We start from the raw sequence: 20,219 nt of genomic DNA, 5'->3' as shown, positions 1-20,219 counted from the left end.
GTTAGCTGTCTCGCTAGGGTTTCCTCATAGACACTGCAAAGTAACTTCTGAGATAGCTGATAGATTATTTTTAATGTGTTTTGAAATTTTGAAAAAAGCTTTGAACTATGAACCACTTTCCATGGAGGAAAGAGATTGATTTCTGTCCTGTTAGTGAGAAGCAAGATATGAGAAAGGGAGGGATGTACCCAAAGTCACAGGTTGCACGTCAGGTTCTTACTGCAGCCTACCTTATTTCCTGGAATGATGTGGGAAGGTCAATGTCAAAGGTTCTGGCCCTACTTTCTCTGGCCCTTAGATTGATGTTGCTGGACCAGTAACTTTTCCCCACTATGGTGGGGTAAGAGGTAGCCCTCATAGTCACAATGCTCCCGGGTCACAAGAGGTGCTAAGCACTAAGCCAGCCTATGCCTGAGAAGTTCCCTCCGGGGACGTCTTCTGGTGGGTACTACCGGCCTTATTCCCGGCCATATGGCCTGTGGAACTTTACCACTGGGGGGAAGGCTGGGCCGGACAGAGTCATCACCTGTGGCGCCGGCCCCATGGCTGAAGTAGAGTGCATGCACAGACATCCCAGAGCCGAGGACCTAAGGATTGGGCTCATCTGCTGGGCAGGAACCTACCTCACCTTTGAAACATACAAGAATACAATCACAGCTACTGCAAAATGTTTGGGCAGGAAACAGGTAACAAGGCAAATCTATATGGGAACCAGTTTTATGGCCAAGATGTGTGTGTGTGTGTGTGTGTGTGTGTGTGTGTGTGTGTGTGTGCGTGCACATCCGTGCTGTTGTGCTCTTTCAATCGTGTCACCTCCCTAGCTTCAGTCATAGCAAGGCCAAAACCCTTCAATTCCAGCCTTTTGCTGGCAATTCTGATTGCTCTGTCTCCCCTTTTAAAAATAAAATAGATCCTAAGATAAAGCTTCTTTGATACCTTGCCTTATTTCAGTTGTGGCCTGTACTTGCATCTCAGCACATGGTGGTTGGGTGACCACAAAAAGGTGGAGAGCCTAAAATGGAAGGCTGAAACATGGTCATCAAGGAAAGCTGGACCAGTGGAAGATAGTGTTGTTTGATAGTGGAGCCCTCTAGAAACCCTTGCAGACTTGGTGGCTATTTTAGAAAAGATGGCAAGAATCTCTGGGTTAGGTCCTGGAGTGAGGCAGGAACAAAGTACTCTCTCATAACAAAATGGATCATAGTTAAATCAGGTAACTGCATCTAAACTGCTCCTGTCTTTGTTTCTAGACCGAGGCAGTCTATTCAGGCTCTTGCTTTTCTCCTGTTCTGGGGGAACGCAGTCTCTGGGAGAGTGCTGTGCAGGACAGCAGTGAGGACAAGAAGCAAAAATTAAACCAAAGCATTTCTTTACAAATTACATCTTGAAGGATGGGACCAAGGAAGAGAGAAATATTTAGCTACTGTTAACTGAAAGAGATGGACATCTAGAACTTCTTTTGAGTTTCGAGGACCCTATGCCTCCAATGGTGGAGTAGTCCAGAGATGGTTTTACTACTTCTAGTTGGAAGGGTGGAAGAGCTACCAGCAAAGAGCCCTCAGGACAGATGTGAAGAGGAGAATGGCTGGTGTTGGTGAAGGTGAAGGTGATGCCAGAGGTGATAGTGATTGGTGACACTTGTTTCCCTCTTTTTCCTCCCAATGCCTTTAGACCTGGGAACTCCTAGTGAGTAATGAGCATGACGCACAGGCTGTAGTACGAGTGAAGAGTTTGCAGGGCCTCTACCTTCTATGTGAGCCAGATGGCTCTGTGTGCTATGGCCGGCCAAGGACCAGCCACCATGGATGCTTCCTGCTCCGTTTCCACCGGAATGGCAAGTGGACCTTCCAGTGTATCATCTCTGGTCGTTATTTGGAATCTGATGGGGAATATGTGTTCTGCCACTCCCGGGTCCTCTCCGCTTACCACATGTGGACCCCACGGCCAGCACTGCATGTCCATGTGACCCTCTTCAGTCCCATGTATCACAGCTATGCCCGGGCTGACCACACTGTGGGCCGCATCTGGGTAGATGCATCAATCCCTTGTCTGGAGGAATGTGGTTTCCTATTACATTTCCAAGATGGATGCTACCACCTGGAGACATCAACACACCACTTCTTGTCCCGCTTAGACCAACTGGTCTCCCAACCCTCATCTCAGACAGCTTTTCACCTGCAAGTGCGCCCTGGCGGGATTGTGGCCCTATGTGATGGAGAAGGAGGCACAGTATATCCACAAGGCTCACACCAGCTCCTGGGCCTGGGTTCCAGTCCCAGGAGGGGTGAGGAATGGTTCATCCTCCACCACTTCCCAACTTGGGTCAGCCTCAGGGTAAAGACTCGGAGGTTCATCTCAGTCATGTGTGGTAAGTGCCCGGCCCAAGGCTACTGTAGAATAAGTAAGGGCCAGTTGCTAAAAACAGAAAAATGTGTTTGGGATCATCGAGAGTAATGAACCTGCTCATAAGGAAGATCCGAGAGTCCCAAGGGAATCTTATGTGTGGTAGAGGACAGATAAGCAGGAATACATGGGCCTTTGCTGAAAGCCACCTGGGTCTTCTCCTGACTACTGTGGTCCATGATAAGGGGCTAAGGCTGAGGAGAGAAAATACAGGGAAGCCCAGCAATAAAGCCTAGAAGAGGGGCTGGGACTGAGCCTAAGGCCAGACTCAAGTTCTGCTGCTAATGTACTTCTTTGACAGATGGGGATGTGTGTACTGCCTCTGAGTGCTTGACGCCAATGTCCTTGTTCCAGTTTGAATGTGACAGTGACAACCTTACCTTGCAGCTTCGTTCAGCCAATGGCTACTACCTAGCCCAGGTGAGGACTTGGCTTCTAGTACAAGAAACCATTAGCCCTTATATACATTTTCTCCCTTTTCAATGCATTTATCAGATAGTTAGATGATCTGTGGGGGCCCTTGTCATAAATGTTCATTTTCACCCAATGGGATCTCTTTTTACCTTTTAATCAACTTTATGGAGTCATACTTTGAACATGTAAAATTATATAGGTAGATTATATATTATATATATTGTATATAAATACATTGCATAAACTTTATGTTTAGTAGATGAATAAATAAAATCTATTTTTTAAAAAAAATCTATGTATGCCACCACGCCACAACCATACCACAAATTAGAGACTAATTCCACCAGTATAAAAATAGCCTGTGGCTCCTTACAGCCAGTTTTCCACCACTCTTTTTTTTTGGTATATGTTTTATATTGTAAAAATACTGTACAGAGGGGTTACAAGTTACATGAGTAAGGTAATGAGTACATTTCCTATCGAGCATTGTTACCTCTGCCTTTGTTTTTCCCCTACCATCCCTTCCCTACCCACCTCCCCAACTCCTCCATTCCCCCTGCCCCCACAAGTTGTGAAGTTTTTTTTCAACATAGTGTCTTGTACATCTCCAAACCATGGTCTGTGTTTAATCATAATGGATTACTTTGCGTTATTCTAGAATGTCAGATAAATGGATTTATATGGTATTCATAGTTCTTATGATTGGCACAATGTTATTAAGATTAACTAATTGTATATATCAGTAATTCATTCCTTTTTATTGCTGAGTAGTATTATTTAATATTACTCAGAAATACAAGCATAATGTATTCACTATTGATAAACACTTGGTTGTTTTCAACTTGGGCTACTATGAATAAAGTTGCTATGAGCATCTGTGTCCAAGTTTTTGTGTCAGCCTATATTTTTATTTATCTTGTACCAAGGAATGCAATTACTATGTTGCATTCTAGATGTGCATTTAAGTTCACAAGAAAATGTCAAGCCATTTCCTAAAGTGATTCATTTTAATTTTTTATGTTTATTGATATATGTATATATACATATACATACATATTAGACAAGCTAGCATGTAGCCCATGCTAGCCTCAAACTAGTGATCCTCTTGCCTCAGTCTCCTGAATGCTGAGATTATAGGTGTGTATCACTATGCCTGGCTCTATTTTACTTTTTTTGCCAGTAATGTGTGAGAATTCTAATTTCTCTACACGCTCACCAACACTTGTCTTTTCAATTGTAGCTATTCTAGTGGATATGTTATGGCTCTAATTTACATGTACATTGTTACACCCAATCATCTAAGCATCTCCTTTTGTGTTTATTGGGCATTTATCTTCTCTGTGAGGCATTTGTTCAAATATTTTGCCTACTTCTTATTGTCCTTTTCTTTTAATACAAAGAGTTTTCAATTCTGTAAGTCAGGATATGAGTACAATGCATCTGGATCATATAACTTCTTCCATCATTCTCCCCCATTTTTCTCCTTTCCATCCCTACCCTCAAGTCAACTCAATTTTTACATAATATACATTGAATCTAAGGACTATATTTGCTCCCCCAGCCCCCTCATCTTCCCCAAACATATTTATGCTTCCTGGTATCCATGTTGTGAAACAGTTCATTAGTTGTTCAAAGGAGTTACATCATTTTTCCTATTTCTTGTCATTTGTCCTATTAGAACTTTTGACCCAGCAAGTTTTTCAATTTTGAAGTCCAGTTCATCAGTTTCTAAAATATTTACTCCTTTTGTCTTTGTCCCCAAAAAATATTCTCTATCCCAAAGTTGCAAAGAAGTTCTCTTAATTCTTTAAAAGCTTAGTTTTTAAAATGGTGATCCATTTCAAAATGTTGGAGTCCGGGCCAAGTTCATTATTCTTTGCACATTGTCCGCATCCTTTTTTCATGCTATGCTGTGGAAGACAGCACAGACTGAGAGAAATAGGAGAGCTGGGCATTCCTTCTAAAAGCATAAAGACTACTCAGGGAGAGTGACTAATGATAAAGATTGAGAGGAGGGGAAGAAAAGGTGTGACTTTGGTCCTTACTTTTGGTCCCTGGGCCTAATATTCTCTTCAGAGGCAGCATAGGACTGTGCTAGCTGATGGACACCCGCTGGAGTCTGAAACCTTCTTCCAAGTACATTGGAATTGTGGAAAAATCATCCTGCAGTCCTCCAATGGACGCTTTCTGGGCATTACACCCAATGGCTTACTGATGGCCAGTTCCACCATACCAGGTAAACTGAGCAGATTATCCTAGTCAGAATTTCTTCTAGAGGGAGCTGAAATACCATCTTTTTAAGGAAGCCCTGAAGTTGGAGTCAGAAGTAACGAATCTACATACCCACTTAGTCAATGAATTTTTTTGTGTGCTAGTACTAAGGCTTGAACTCGGGGCCAGGAAGCACTCCGTTAGCTTTTCCTGAGCTTCACTTTTATTGTCTATAAAAATGGAAATAATATCCATTCTGCTGCTTCATAGGGTTGTTATAAGATTCAATCGATTAATGCCAAAGGAAGGAAGAATATTTCAGTTCTTTGGGCACTGTACTGAGCTAGGTACTCTCACAAACACATAATAAGCACCTAACATAAGACCTGATAGCCATTAAATGTTTTTGTTTTTCTGTAGTGCTGGTCCTTGAACCCAGAGCCTTGCACATGCTAAGTAAGCTCTCTGCCAGCGAATACTATCCCCAGCCCCACGATATGTTAAAATATTGGTAATGCCCTTTGGCAATTAGCTTCCATCTAGGCAAACATCTAGAGACAGTCAACCATTTTCTTTCATTATGATTTGCTAGAGCTGAGGGTTGAACCTACCCTTTCGTGTTTCTTTCAGGCCCAAATGAAGAACTGGGGATTCGATTTGCCAACCGTTCCTTCCTCGTATTGCGAGGTCGGTATGGCTACGTGGGCTCCTCATCAGATCATGACCTCATGCAGTGCAATATGGATCAGCCTGACTACATTCAGCTACTGCCCTGCCGCCAGGGTATCTACCACTTCCAGGGTGAGTGGCTCCCTCTTCCCTACCCCAGAGTTTATAATCTGGCCCCAGACTCACTCCAAGGCCAGATTTCAGGGCCTGCCACTTAGGACCTGCTCATAGCTCATCATAAAAGGGAAGACAGAGCTTCTGTATGTTTTCACATTCCAAAACTCCAGAGTGAGTTGGCAGATCAGAAGCCAGTGGAATCCTTCATGGTTCTTTTTTCATTTACATAGATGAACCTACCAACACAGTCAGGGTTCTCCAGGGAGGGGTGGCATGCTTTCAGAAAGCCTTGCAGACTGTAGTGTTAGAGGGCTCTCTTCCAAACAACCCAGCAACCTGAGCTCTTCCCTCCCCAGCACAGGGTGGATCCTTCTGGTCGATAACATCCTTTGGCACCTTCCGTCCTTGGGGAAAATTTGCTCTCAACTTCTGTATAGAACTTCAGGGGAGCAACTTACTCACAGTGCTGGCACCCAATGGCTTCTATATTCGAGGCGACAGAAGTGGCACCCTATTGGCAGACAGCGAAGAAATTACCAAAGAATGTATCTGGGAATTTTAGGTAAGAGGGAGTGGGTAGAGAGTTGGCCCAGGGAGAGCAGGAACTGGAGGATGAGAAGAAGAAGGGAGGGTAGAAAGGCATGTGATAGAAAGACCAAAATGCTGTAATGGGCTGACTTCTGGCTTTGTCTTTATCAAGTTCAGACATTTATTCCAGATCTGTGCCATTCCTTTCAGATTTCCAAACCTAATCCTGATAGAGGAGGGGCAAAGACATCACATCTAGGTTTCTTAATATTACATCAAAGAACACATGTGCTAGCAAGCAAGCCTGGAGGGGACAGAGTGAAGTGTGCTTGCTGATCTCTCTTACCTTTTAAGAGGCAGAATTTCACCCCATTTGGAGGGAAGACAGATGACTTCAATGAGGTAGATGTGTGTAGGTGATCTTTTTTTTTTCTCTTAAGACATGCTTTTTATTCTTACTGCCAGAATCTCTGGCTCTCCAGTTTCTATCTCCAGCACTGATCCTTCTCTGAAATTCCAGCATCATTCTCTCCAACTGGAAAGTTGATTTACTTTCAACCTGCGAGATCCTCAAAATCATCTTCACTGATTCCCTATCTTCCTGTTAAAGTGATTCTCTTCTGCCATTTCTTTCCTTCCTGTTCATCTGGTCATTACTGTACTCCCAAGTGATCAGGCCCAAGACTTCAGAGGTTCAAGAATTTCCTAGACAAAGGCACTTCAGTCTTGTCTTGTCCCCCGCCCTCCCCACCCCTTTCTGTCTCTCGCTTGAACTCTAGGCTTGAGTGCTTTCCCTGAGCTTCTTTTGCCCAACATGAGCATTCTAGTACTTCTGGCTTTTTTTGAGTAGTTTATTGGAGATGAGGCTCATGGAGCTTCCTGCCTGGACTGGTTTTGAACTGATCCTCAGCTCTCAGCCTCCTGAGTATTTAGATTTATAGTCATGAGCCATCTGTGCCTGGCTTATCTTCTTCTCTTTATTTTTCCTTTCCTTTTCTTTCTTCCTTTTTTACTTTGTGCCAATACTGAGGCTGAAACTCAGAGTGTAGATGTTGTCCCTTAGCTTTTTTTTTCTTTCTTTCTTTCCTTTCTTTCTTTCTTTCTTTCTTTTTTTGGGGGGGAACAGTCATGTGACTTGAACTCAGGGCCTGGGCACTGCCCCTGAGCTTTTTCACTCAAGGCTAGTGCTCTACCACTTTGAACCACAGTGCCACTTGCAACTTTTTAGTGGTTAGTTGGAGATAAGAGTCTCATGGACTTTTCTGCCTAGACTGGCTTCAAACTGCAACCCTTAGATCTCAGCCTCCTGAGTAGCTAGGATTACAGTTTTGAGCCACAAGTACCCAGCAAGTACTTGCTTATTAGTTATCATCATGATTCAAGGCTTTTGTTCATCAAAAGCCTGCCCTTCTTCCAAGGCTCCTCAGCAATACTCCCTACTCACAGATCCATCCTCTACATCAGATTTACTTGCCTGACATGCTACTGTACTTCATTTTACCATTATCTATTAACTCTTTGGGATATATTGTTGCTCTTGGTTGTGTTCCTTCACCATTGACTTCACTCTTCTGGCTTGGAAATTTACAAGAATATTGTAGGAAGCATTTTGGTTTTGTTATGAGACAGACCAAGAATAAAGAATAAGTGAGTTAATGTGTTCGCCCAGTGGCTTTAGGGAAATAATTTTCTCATTTCCTTTCAAGGCCTCAGTTTTTTATCTGTAAATTTGAGAGATGTAGCTAATTTGTAGGTATCCTGATTAAACACCTATCTGAATCTAATACACACCCTAAGTTTGTGTTTACTTTTTTCTGTTTTCTATCCAATCCCTTTACTTTGGCCAAACTGAGATAAATAAAATGAAAATCCCAATGGGTTTCAGCTTTGTTTCTTAATCTATTTCATGAAGAATTTGGACTGAGCTAAATTTTGCAAGCTCCCCTCAAGTCTGACATTCGAGTAGGCAGTATATTATAGTGAGTAAGACTTCATTTCTATCTTCACTTAGGCCTTCTTAGGCCTTCATCAGTTAAACTCTGTTGGTTTACTGTGAGAAAATGAACTTCTCAAAGGCTATTTCTTGTGGGTGCAATGTGAATAGAGTATTGACCATGTAGAATAGTTATGAAAGTTATATGGATAATAAATGTAAAATGCTTGGTGAAGGCTGGCACCTAGTACCTTCTTTTTCTACCAGAAGTCTCTGATCCCATCCAAATTTGTAGTATACTGGGGTTGGGTTTATAGCTCAGTGGTAGAGTATATGCTTAGCTCTAATGTCTAGGTTCAATCCCCAGCCCTAAAACAAGCAAGTCAAATGACAACTTCTGGGAAGTGGTGCTGTGACTCAACTGATAGAGCGCTAGCCTTGAGCTGAAGAGCTGAAGGACAGCGTCCAGGCCTAGAGTTCAAGTCCCATGACCGACAAAAAATAAAAAATAAAAAAGACAACTTCTTGGTAAATTATCTTTCCTGTTTAGATGAAGACAGTCTTCTGCTAAACCTAATTATAAGTTTTAATTTTCCTGTAAGTTAACTTCATACATGCCTGGTGTTTATTCTTCATCAAGAATGGAATACATCATTTTATTCTCACTCCTTCCGTAAGGATCTTACCAACTATTCTTCCAAAAGCCAAAACTCAGACAATGACTAATTGACAGCTGAAGGTTTCTATTTCCTCTTTCCTCCCAGGTCAATGGAATGCCACCTGCCTAACCCCAAGTCCTCCAGGAAAAACTTCTGCATTAATCAGAACACGAACCCCAGAGCCAAGATCCAAGAGAATATCTGTTACACAACTTTTCCTACCCAGCTTAGAAAAACACCTGTCTTTGAGCAACAATACATCACAACAGGCCACCCCCCAAGGTCCTTGTGTGTATCTGACTCAGCAGAGAGTAGGAGTCTGATGAGGGTGGAGTCTGACTTCCTAGGCCATTCTAAGTTCTGTCCAGCAGAAGGGAGACCAAGTGGCCACCAGTTCTTCCACTCAGCCTACCCATCTCAAACAAAACCCCTGGACTTCTCCGAGGGATTTGTCCTAATGGATATCAGAATCCAGACATGACTTAGCATGTCCTTTTGATTAAGAACAAATGAAACAGTGCTAATCTTATTACCACAGGGCAATGGTAATGACATCTAATGTCTGTGTAGCTCACCCTTTCCTTAGGATATAGTTCACCAAACTTCCCTGCCCTGATTAACTTTGATTCAGTGAAGTAGGTGGAATAATATTTTCATCCACCATTTTTCACTTTTTACAGGGAGATGGAATACTTTGCCCAAGGTCCCATAACTCATCATTAGAGAGCTAGGCCTCTGATTCAAATCTTCTGACTCAGGTGTACATTATTCCTTTCATCAAACAGCATTTTCAAAAATGTCTCTCCTCCCTTCACTGTCTTCATGACTTTGACCTTTATCTACCTGCTACTTGCTGTATTAATGTCTTTATTGATAGAAGACTTGTGTTTGTGTGTGTGTGCATGTGACCATCCTGTGACTTGAACTCAGGGCTTTTTCACTCAAGGCTGGTACCCTGCCACTTGAACCACACTTCCACTTCTGGCTTTCTGTTGGCTAATTAGACATAAAATTTCATGGATTTTTCTTCCCTGGCTGGCTTTGAACTGTAGTCCTCAGATCTGAGCCTCTTCAGTAGCTAGGATGCCAGGCATTAGCCATGAGCACCTGGATAAGGTTCTTAAATACATGCATTTAGAAAAGTATATTTTATTACTATTTTTTCTCCATCTTGAGGCTTGAACTCTGGGCCTGGGCACTGTCCCTGAGCTCTTCAGCTCAAGGTGAGTGCTCTATCACTTGTGGTGGTTAATTGGAGATAAGAGTCTCATAGACTTTCCTGCCTGGGTTGGTTTTGAACCACGGTCCTCAGATCCCAGCCTCCTGAGTAGCTAGGATTACGGTGTGAGCCATCCAGCTTTTATTACTGTTATAAAGTAGAAAAACTACTGGCCAGAAGTAGAAAATAAAATATAAAATAAATATTATCAAGTTCTTGTTTAGATATCTCCTCCCTGCTCAAGGCTCGGTCTGAGTCTCCCTTTCCCTGCGTCAAGGAAAGTTGATTGGGAAGTGTTAAAAATTGGAACCAAAGTGAAACTTTTTCCTGATGCAATCAGAAAGGGAGTTGAAAAACCAAATAACTTAATCATTTCAAACTCACTATTTAAAACAGCAGCCAATGCCTCCTAAAAGTGTTTTTAAATACCAGCAGTGATATCCTTTACTTTGGGAAAACTGTAACAAATGCCTTTTTTTCTCTCTTTCAGTCATGGGGCTTAACCTCAGGGCCTAGGCAATTTTGCTCAAGGCCCTTCTCTATCACTGGGAGCCACAGTGACACTTCTAGCTTTCTGATGGGTAATTGGAGATGAGTCTCACAGACTGGCTTTAAACTGTGGTCCCTAGATCTTAGCCTCCGGAGTAGCTAGTATTACAGTATAGGCGTGAGCTACCAGTGCCCAGCAAAATGCCTAATTTTTAAATCCACTGAGAAAAGAAGGCTAAAACAAGGATATCAAAGAGATTAAGTGTGTAGAGGAATATGACCTTAGGTTTCTGTAACTGTATTTCTCCTTAAGAGATACAATAGAATTTCATATCTTGCCAGGCTCTAGTGTCTTGTGCCTGTAACCTTAGCTACTCAGGAGGCTGACATATGAGGATCAAATTTTGAAGCCAGCCTGGACAGGAAAATCTGTGAGATTCTTATCTCCTGTTAACCACCAAAAAAGCCAGAAGAAGTACTGTGGCTCAAGTGGTAGTGTGGCAGCCTCAAGTGAAAAAGCTAATGGACCGTGCCCAGGTCCTGAATTCAAGCCCCAATACTGGCACACAGGTAATTTAATTTCTTTTACTTAATCAATAAAGACTAAAAGTACTAGATTGGGACATCTTTCCTCTAGAGCATTCAGGGCCAATGCCAAGAATGCTGGGAGCCTGAGGCAGGTAGATCACAGAGCCAGGGAGTTCAAGGCCATTCTTTTTTTTTTTAATTTTTTTATTGTAAAGATACTATACAGAGGGTTACAGTTACATGAGTAAGGTAATGAGTACACTTCCTCTTGAACATTGTTACCCCCTCCATTGTTTTCCCCCTACCATCCCCTCCCTCCCTCCCTTTCCCGAGGTTCTTTTTTTTTTTTTATTGTGATTGATTACATAATTTCCGGAAATTCACAGTATTGTGGAATAATGATGCTCATTTAAAGTCACAAGTTCATTCTAACGTTCCTGGAGCAAATTGTCTATCACAGTCTGTAATATATAACGGTGCTCACATGTTATATACCATATATGTGATCAGCAGCATGGGGATATTTGGTAGTGGTTCAACCAGATGAGTGGGAGTTCTTTGTTTCTTAAGTCCTGTTAGTTTTGTCATATCACCTAACATTTTGGATTTAGCATCCACTTATCAGGGAGACCATGTACTGTTTGTCTCTTCATTCTTGGCTTACCTCGCTCAACGTGATTCCTTCTAGCTCCATCCATTTCCCTGCAAATGCCATTATTTTGTTATTTCTAATGGCTGCATAATATTCCATTGTGTATAGATACCACAATTTTTGGATCCATTCATCTGTGGTGGGGCATCTAGGTTGTTTCCATATCCTAGCTATTGCGAACAGTGCTGCAATAAACATGGAGGTGCACGTGTCCTTGTATATTGGTTTCAAGGCCATTCTTAGCAACATAGCAAGACCCTGCCAAAAGCAGGCCGTATCTCTAGAGATAAGACCTTGCAAGGGACTTAAAGCAGAATTCTCAGCATTCCATAAATGCATGCTTACACTTGGACACATGGGCATGTTTATGTATGCACAGGGATTTCTGTGTGCATGCAAGCGCACGTGCATATGCACTGTATTAATTCTCAGTTCTCTACAACTGGCCCTCTATCCCCTGCTTGAATGTACTCAGCCATGGAGCTTCAGCTGTGACAGCATCTTCCATTGTTGACATCAGTGCTGTCACTGAAGTGAATAGTTTGTTCTAAGGCTGTGCTGTGCAGATTTTCATCTTATAAAGGCTTTCTATTTCCCTGAACAGTTTTGTCCAGCAGAGCCTCAAGCTTGAAAGTAGAGACGCCTGGGAAGAGGGAAGAGTGTGCTCTGTTAACCCTTCAAATTGTATCTAGAGCTGATCTAGCCCGCAAAACTTTTTTATGCTTATGGAAATACTGTATACTTTTTTCTGATGAACACAGTAGCCATACATGACATTTAGAATGTAGTTAGTATGAGCAAGAAACTGAAAATTTGTTTATTTATTTATTTATTATGTGGGTATTGGGGTTTGAACTCAGGGACCTTGCACTTGATAGGCTGGCTTGATAGCACCAAGTTATGCTTCTTACCCTGTTTGTTTGTTATAGTGCCAATCCTTGGGCTTGAATTCAAGGCCTGGTCACCTTCCCTGAGCTTCTTTTCAAGATTAGTGCTATACCATTTGAGCTATAGCTATACTTTCTGGCTTTTCTGGTAGTTTAGTGGAGATAAGAGCCAGGCAAAGGTGGCTCACACCTGTATTCCTAGCTACTCAGGAGATTTTTACCCCCTGTTAACTCCCAGAAAAATAGAAAAGCAGAGATAGAGTTGTGGCTCAAAGTGGTAAGTACACTAGCCTTAAGCAGAAAAGCTCAGGCCCTGAGTTCAAGCCCAGAACTGACGAAAAATCAGAGTCTCACAGACTTTCCTCCCTGGGCTGGCTTTAAACTGTGATCCTCAGATCTCAGCCTCCTGAGTAGCTAGGATTTCAGGTGTGAGCTACCAGTATCCAGCTCTTTTCCCACTCTGTTTTTAATTAGTCCTTTTAAGGACAAGATCTCATTTCCACATCGGCCTAACCCAGAACCACAATCCCCTTAATTTAGGCCTCTGGTTGATCCTGGGACCATGGTACATCACTGCTTCCAGCTTCTCTCCAAGGAGAGTCTTGAGTGAGGACTTTTTCTGCATTGAACCACAATCTTCTCACTTTTAGCCTCCCAAGAAGCTGGGATTACATAGGCTTGAATCACAGGTACCAGGGTCTATTCATTTTATTTAATGTAAACTACATTTAGACAGCCACAGGAAATTTGGTCACTAGTTTCTGAATAGTGCAGTTGAGTATTTGATAATAAAAAAATGACATATTGAATAACAATTTCTGGATCCAGATCTGGCTCCATTATCCATCCTCTACCCTTCAAACAAGGAAGAACTTTCCAGGTATAGAGGTGTGTTATCCCAGCAATTGGAAGACTAAGGTGGGAGGATTTAGAGACTAGTTTGTGTCACATATTAAGAATGGTGGGGGGGGAGAGGAAGGAAGAGAGATGGGGAGGAAAGGAAGGAAGAACAGAGGGGAGGAGAGGGGAAGGAAGAAGGTAGGGGGAGAAAATACGATATTTGGAGATATAAACCCATCCTGCTTTCCAACTATCCCCTTCTTCATTTTCTTTCCCCTGTTTTCCTCCCTTTCCCCACCTTCCTAAACCACCTAGAAGGGTGGAGGGATAGACTTGAAAAGTGTAGGAACTTCCCACCAAGAGTCATGCCCCTGGAGCATGTATAAATGGAAAAGCAGAGTATGAAAACTTTATTTCCACTCTGTTGCTATGATAAAAATTCATATGCAATTTGAGAATTTATGTCTGTTTTTTAGACTAAGTATAGTTAATTATAGTAAATTTTCTTAAGTGTGGATATAGTTTTGTAGTTAGAGAGAGGAGAGAGAGAAGAGAGAGAGAGGAGAGAAGGGAGAGAGAGAGAGAGAGAGGAGAGAAGGGAGAGAGAGAGAGAAAGGAGAGAAGGGAAAGAGAGATAGTAGGTCCCTGTTTATAATGGTTCCATATCAAGGTGGGCATATGGGTCCTCAGAGGAAGAGCATAAGAACAAATACTACTGCAAATTCAGAATATTTTTATTATTGCTGAGTGGAGGCCTCTTATGGCCAATGTGAATAAGGGGTAGGTGTTGCTTCTCCAGATCTTTCAATTGGTTGATGCATAGGAGGGGCAGCAAAGCAGGGCCAGGCAAAGTCCACACATGTGGCCATGGGAAGGAGGAAGGAGCAGCCATCTGTGTGAGCAAGTTGGACAATGGACAGGTGGCATTAGATCCTACTCATCATCTCTACCTCCTGGGCCTTTCATCTCATTCCAGCTCTTACAGCAGTGGAGAGCTAGTCAGAGCAGAACCTGAACGGTACCAAAACTGGCCCCAGGGGCATTTGAAGGAAGGACAATGAAAGCAAAAGAAGTTTTGAATCCAAGGAACTTGGCTGTGTTGTCAAACAGCCATCAGGACAAAGAGGAGAACTTGAGCTTAGTCCTTCCACCCTACCTCTCAAAGTCATCAGATAAGGAGCAGTCCAGAGCATTGATTAGGATATTTGAACTCAAATCCAAATCCTACACCTCCAACCTTACCTGCTTGGCTGTCAGTGATGCTAAAGACCAGGAGATGCAAGTGTCCCAACTTTATAAGCCATGTAAGGAATGACAAAAGCTACATGGAAATTCCTGTAGTGACCTTGACCTTCCATGTCAATCATTCCTCGCCCCACCCAGCAGGACTGAGGTCTTATCTGGATTCTTACCCCAGCAGGGCTGGAGACAGGCTGGATGGTGAGTGTCAATAGGATACCTCTCCTGTGCAGTCCCCCAGCACAGCTGGTAACAGGAAGGACGCACTGGTTCCAAGGCTGGCAGGGAAGCTGTGGATATACTGCCAAGGTCCTGCTAGAAAAAGCAAGATGAAAGAATGGCATTGTCCAAGGAGAAAAGCACTCAATACCTGACTTAAGAAATGCTGACCCCTCTGTACACCACCTTTATGATAACTTTTTTTTAATGACAAGAAGAGACCCTCAGTGCCAGTGAGGCTTCCTGTTTAGAAGGCTTGGGACCCAGCACTTATTCCCCGGGTTGTGTTCTGTACTCCAGAGGCTACCATTCACAAAATAGACTAGAGGTTGGCATGTGCTAGAAATGTGTACTGTGAACTCTCTAGAGAGTCATAGACATGAGCTCTCAGGCCATCTCCAGAAATGGAGTCCCAGTTTACAAATTTGCCTCTTCTTCCAAGTACCTGAGCAGAGATAATCCCTGGAGAAGCTCTTGGTACTGTCAGATCCTGAGAAACACCTACAAGGAAAGAGTGCATTCCTTGAGAGGGAGGGATTGAGGCTGGGAAAGGGAAAATTTGGAGACAGGCACAGTGATGAGACACAGTGGACTTCCCAGGAAGTCAGCAACTTCTTGCAGAGGTGGGAGCAGATGAATGTTATAATTCTAGACTTCCTTTCTCTATAAGGCAAGGCCTTGCAAAACTAGAAAGGATTAAATCCCAAGCATAGCCCTAAAGACAGTATGGCCCTTAAAAGCAGGGACAGTGTATGTCCAGCCCCTAGCACAGGGCCTGGCACATAGTTGCTGTGTAAATATTAGGTAGATGGATGGACAGATGGATAAATGGGTTGGATGTGTGGGTATGTGCATCAATTGATGGAGATACATAAATGGAAGGATGAATATGCAAGGGGTGTGTTGTGGATGGATAGATGGATGGATGTGTATGTATGTATGAAGATAGATGGAGGACAGATAAATGAATGGATAGAGGGTGTGTGGTGGGTAGATGGGTGGGGATGTTTATGTCTATATGGATAGGTGTCTGAATTTGTGGGTTGTGTGCATAGAAAGCACCTGGAAAAAAAAAAAGAAAGAAATCACCTGGAAGCTGCATTTCCCACTTCAGTTTCTCTTGCCGACGCCATTTGGCTCTTCTGTTGGAAAACCAGACCTGAGGGAGAATTGGGACCATATATTTGGCCACTAGGCATCTGCTGCTCTCACCATGAGTCCCTGGCCTGGAGTCAGAATGTAGAGCCTTCCTTGGACCTCTCCCTGCTCTGACTTTTGCTCCCTCCTCCCTTTCCCCACCTCAAGAGAAACAAGTCATCAGCCAAAGGGATTAACACGGAAGGCTTCACCCCTGATTTTTGCTCTAAATAGGTTTGTTTCCACATTCTTATCCCCATGTTTAACTTTACAGAATTCACAGCCATGGCTGGTAGGATTCTTTCTCCTAGTATTTAACGCTCACAAAGTCACAGAGCTTACTCACCCTCACTGTGTCCTCGGGCAGACAGGTAGCTGCAGCCAGCTTTCCACGGGCCACTGAATCAGGATATTGCCCACGCTGGAACTCTGCAGAAACAGAGACTCAGAGGGCATAGAGGAAAGGCAAGACATGAGTCTCCCCAAAAGGCACTATTCCCCACCTTTAAAACTCCATCTTGCCTCCCAGCCCAGTCCAGCACCTTTCTCCAGGGCCTCAGCTTGGCCTGGAGAGAAGATAGTCCGATTCCTGTGGCTAGTTCCTGGGTGAGGACCTCTGGGAGCATCACCACTATGAAGAATGGGAAGAGCTGGAGCCAAAACAGCTGCAAAGGAGCACAATATCTTGTGGTGGTTTGTGATGGTGATTCTTCTGGTCAGATGGGGACCCTATATCCCTGGGGCTGTGACTGAGCAACAGTGCGAGTGTAGGAGCCAAGGTGATCTGCATTTAGTCATGCAGTGCTGGCTCCAAGGGTACTTGACAGAAAGTGGGCTCAGTGTCACAGTAGTATTTGCAGAGAGCAGCAGTAGGGATGGTCCAACTTTACATGATACATAGTACATAAAAGATGCTCATGAGGGAGAGGGAAGACCACTCCTGCCTTTTTCTCAGCAGATACTGTGAACCAAGAAGCTAGGGATCCTAGGTTCTGCTTTTAAGACCTGCCAGTTAGCTAATGATCTTGAGTAGGTCACATGACTTCCTGAACCTACATTTTCTTCTGCCAGGAGAGAATAAGATTGTGTCAGGCCCTTTTTCTAGGGCTTTTGGGAGGGTGATCCAAAACAAGAACGAAAAGTGCATTGAGATCTATAACATGCGGAAAATTTGTCTTTGTATTTCCCTAGGCATAACTCCAAGACCCACCTGATGAGCTGAGCTGTGCCCAATGCAGTCTCTGGTTTTCCTGTAGTTCCCGCAAAACTCGATTGATGGAGGAGACCTGGGGGGAGTTGGGTGATGAGTGGGGAGATGGTGTTACAGACTCAGGATTGCATTCTGAAGCGATTCTGCAGCACACACACTCCCCAATGCCATCCCCCTCCCCTGCTTTTTTTCCCCCTCACTTCTCTTAGCACCACCACTTGTCAGCAGAAAGATCACAGGGGCTCCAATCCCCAGCCTAGAATGGCAGGCTTTACAATGCCAAAGTAAAGAAAGAAAAGGGTCTTATTCTTTGCATACAGCCTGTTTGCAAGCCTCACTTACACTGGGCATCTTGTCTTGAGTACAGAACCCTTCGACACAAAGCTGATGTTGGATCTCCCAGGCAAACAGGGCTGGACATGCGTTCTTCAGCTGAGCAATCCGAGCCACCACGGGAGGTGTGGCCAGGCGTGGCTTGCTTCCCCCAATACTCTTGGGTTCCAAGGCACCTGTGCGGTAGTAACGCCCTAGGATCTTGCTCACACAGCCATTAGATACCTGAGCCAGGTGAGAAGCAAGGACAGGTAAGACATGATGGGTAGGAGGATTAATGTTCCTGGGAAAAGGCAAAGCAGGACATATTAAATGAAGGTATGGAATTGAGAGTTTAGCCTCACCTTTCAAAACATAAAAATCCCTTTCCCAACCTCCAAAAGGGTCTTCTAGGAAGTAGCCCAAGCCTCAAAGGCCCTCAGGGTCTTAAACTTCTTTCTGCTCTTCTTCTTCTTCTTCTTCTTCTTCTTCTTCTTCTTCTTCTCCTCCTCCTCCTCCTCCTCCTCCTCTCCTCCTCCCCCTTCTTCTTCCAGTCCTGGAGCTTGAACTCAGGGCCTGGGCACTGTCCCTGAGCTTCTTTTGCTCAAGGCTAGTGCTCTACCACTTGAGCCATGGTGCCACTTCTGACCTTTTCTGTTTATGTGGTACTGAGGAATCGAACCCAGGGCTTCATGCACGCTAGGTAAGCAGTCTACCACTAAGCCACATTCCCAGCCCTCTCTCTGCTTCTCGTTCCCATTATTGGACAAAGGTCTTGGCACTACCTTAAGGCTTCGTGAGATGTCACAGGGTCGCATTCCGCTCATTGCCAGCTGCACAATCTGCTGCCTGGTGTCCAGAGGTAGGGGCCGACCATTCACAAAGATCCCCCCCAGTTGATTGACACTGCTGATCCCTGGGCATGAGAAGTAAGCATCTACACACTGCCTCTCTCTCTAACCCCCAACCACTTTTGCAGAAGTTCACTCAGACCTCCCATCTGGTTTGTCACCATAGGCTAAGTCCTTCTCTAAGGGACTGCCTCTCAGCCCGAATCTTCACAACATGCCACTTTCTTTGGGAGCTGACTCATGGAGTCTGTGCACCTTGGACATAGGTGCTTACTCTCTTGATCTAAGAGAAACAGGGTATAACAGAGAGGCAGGGACTAGCAGAGTTTCTCCCAGATCACTGACAAGGGGATGTGACATTGTGTTGGTTGAAGCAACTCCCCTGACTTCGAACCTATCCCCATTCTTCCCATCTCTCTTAGACCTCTCACCATTCTGCTGCATGCTCCAAGCTGGCCTCAGGCAAGGACAGGAGTCTGGGGAAGATTAGGAATGCAAGTTCCTTTAAAGAATTCCTGGCTTGCAGGCAGGATCTATAACAATAGGAGGTTATTTGGTTGAGGTCTCTTCCTTGAAATGGTCATAGGAGAAATTGCTTGTGAGAGAAGGTGGATGTTTCTAAAAAGAGAACATTAAAATTCACATTTGAGCCAGAGACTCTGGAGTCCTCAAAAGGGCTGTCTATTGGGTAATGCCAAAGCCATATTAAGCACAAAAGAGTCTCTGATCACAGGCCACTATGCCATTCCTGCTCTCCTTAGCAGTTAATGGGAGTTGAGGCTGCCTCATTTGTGCCTGGAATCTTGGCAGGGCTGTGGCTCCACAAAAGAGTCTTTCCATGGAGCTTTCCTATCATAACCATGTCCTTTTGGCTGAGTTAACTCACCTGCTTCTCGACAAGGTTCTAGGCATGAACACACCAGTGGCTGTTTAGGAGGAAAGCAGAAAAAAAGAAGAGAGACCAGGTCTTTGTTCACTAAGAGATTATAGTACAACCAGCATTGGTGAACCAGCAACGAATTACAACAAGCCTGAAATCCAGCATCTCCTATTTAAATTCAGTAGGTAAAGTGGCTTTCATGTATTCATTTCTAGGCAAATAGAGTTATATTTCCCTTCAATCCCTCATCGTTCTGGAAACCTATGAAGGAAAGCAAAGGTTTTTTTTTTTTTTCAAAGAAAGCTGAGGTCCAGATTAGGGTTCCTATAAGTCAAGAGCCACCCAGATAGTAAAACTCAAGTTCAGAAACCAGTTCTTCACTAGCCATCAGAATTTCTGGTTCCTGTTCCTGGAACCATCTTTCTGTCCCCACTTTGCTTCGTGTTTGTGTAATTATCATCAAAGCAATGGAGAAAGGAGAATACATCTGGGAACCTAAACAGCTATGCTAGGCACAAGGAGGTAGGGGCTCAGAATATCAGATAAACTTTGAATCCTTGATAGGACTCTGCCCTCCTGTATGACCAAGAACTCAGAGGAATATTGGGAACACAGGTTCAATAGTCAAACCTAGATAATCTCCAAACCAAAAAGAATCATGCCCCAACTTACAAACAGAACCCCCTTTCCCAATAGTCTCCCACACATTCTAATCATTGACATTAACTTGTCTGAGAAAACAATGTACTCACAAGATGAGAAAGCAGGTTAGAGGTTGAAGGGGAAGGATAGTGGGTAGCTGCAAAGACACAAAGAGAGTTG

At 43.7% G+C, this 20,219-nt stretch overlaps 2 protein-coding genes across 2 annotated transcripts; one reads left to right on the top strand and one right to left on the bottom strand.

Annotated features, from left to right (window-relative positions):
• Positions 1-542: 542 nt before the first annotated feature.
• Fscn3 (fascin actin-bundling protein 3, testicular) lies at positions 543-6,376 on the top strand. The gene is made up of 6 exons (XM_013019981.1): positions 543-686; positions 1,672-2,368; positions 2,705-2,823; positions 4,894-5,053; positions 5,659-5,829; positions 6,171-6,376. The coding sequence occupies exons 1-6, from the start codon at positions 543-545 to the stop codon at positions 6,374-6,376; spliced, it is 1,497 nt and encodes a 498-aa protein (XP_012875435.1).
• Positions 6,377-14,307: 7,931 nt separating this feature from the next.
• Positions 14,308-18,961, bottom strand: Pax4 (paired box 4). Its single transcript, XM_013019957.1, has 10 exons — positions 18,949-18,961; positions 18,452-18,582; positions 17,697-17,912; positions 17,355-17,430; positions 16,687-16,809; positions 16,491-16,573; positions 16,097-16,166; positions 15,453-15,508; positions 14,962-15,103; positions 14,308-14,441 (listed from the first exon to the last, which is right to left on the bottom strand). The coding sequence occupies exons 1-10, from the start codon at positions 18,959-18,961 to the stop codon at positions 14,308-14,310; spliced, it is 1,044 nt and encodes a 347-aa protein (XP_012875411.1).
• Between the last annotated feature and the right edge of the window lie 1,258 nt (positions 18,962-20,219).

This window comes from Dipodomys ordii, unplaced genomic scaffold, assembly GCF_000151885.1.
Source record: "Dipodomys ordii isolate 6190 unplaced genomic scaffold, Dord_2.0 Scaffold48, whole genome shotgun sequence".
Lineage (NCBI taxonomy): Eukaryota > Metazoa > Chordata > Mammalia > Rodentia > Heteromyidae > Dipodomys > Dipodomys ordii.
The sequence above is the reverse complement of the archived record's forward strand: the minus strand, read 5'-3'. Positions and strand labels throughout refer to the sequence as shown.

Coding starts and splice junctions, on each gene's coding strand:
- Fscn3 (XM_013019981.1), top strand. CDS start 543: ATGGCTGAAGTAGAGTGCATGCACAGACATCCCAGAGCCGAGGACCTA. Junction 2,369..2,704: donor GTTCATCTCAGTCATGTGTG/GTAAGTGCCCGG, acceptor CTTCTTTGACAG/ATGGGGATGTGTGTACTGCC. Junction 5,830..6,170: donor GGGTATCTACCACTTCCAGG/GTGAGTGGCTCC, acceptor TTCCCTCCCCAG/CACAGGGTGGATCCTTCTGG.
- Pax4 (XM_013019957.1), bottom strand. Junction 16,810..17,354: donor GGCACAGCTCAGCTCATCAG/GTGGGTCTTGGA, acceptor GCTCCTTTGCAG/CTGTTTTGGCTCCAGCTCTT. Junction 16,167..16,490: donor TGCCCGAGGACACAGTGAGG/GTGAGTAAGCTC, acceptor ATTCTCCCTCAG/GTCTGGTTTTCCAACAGAAG.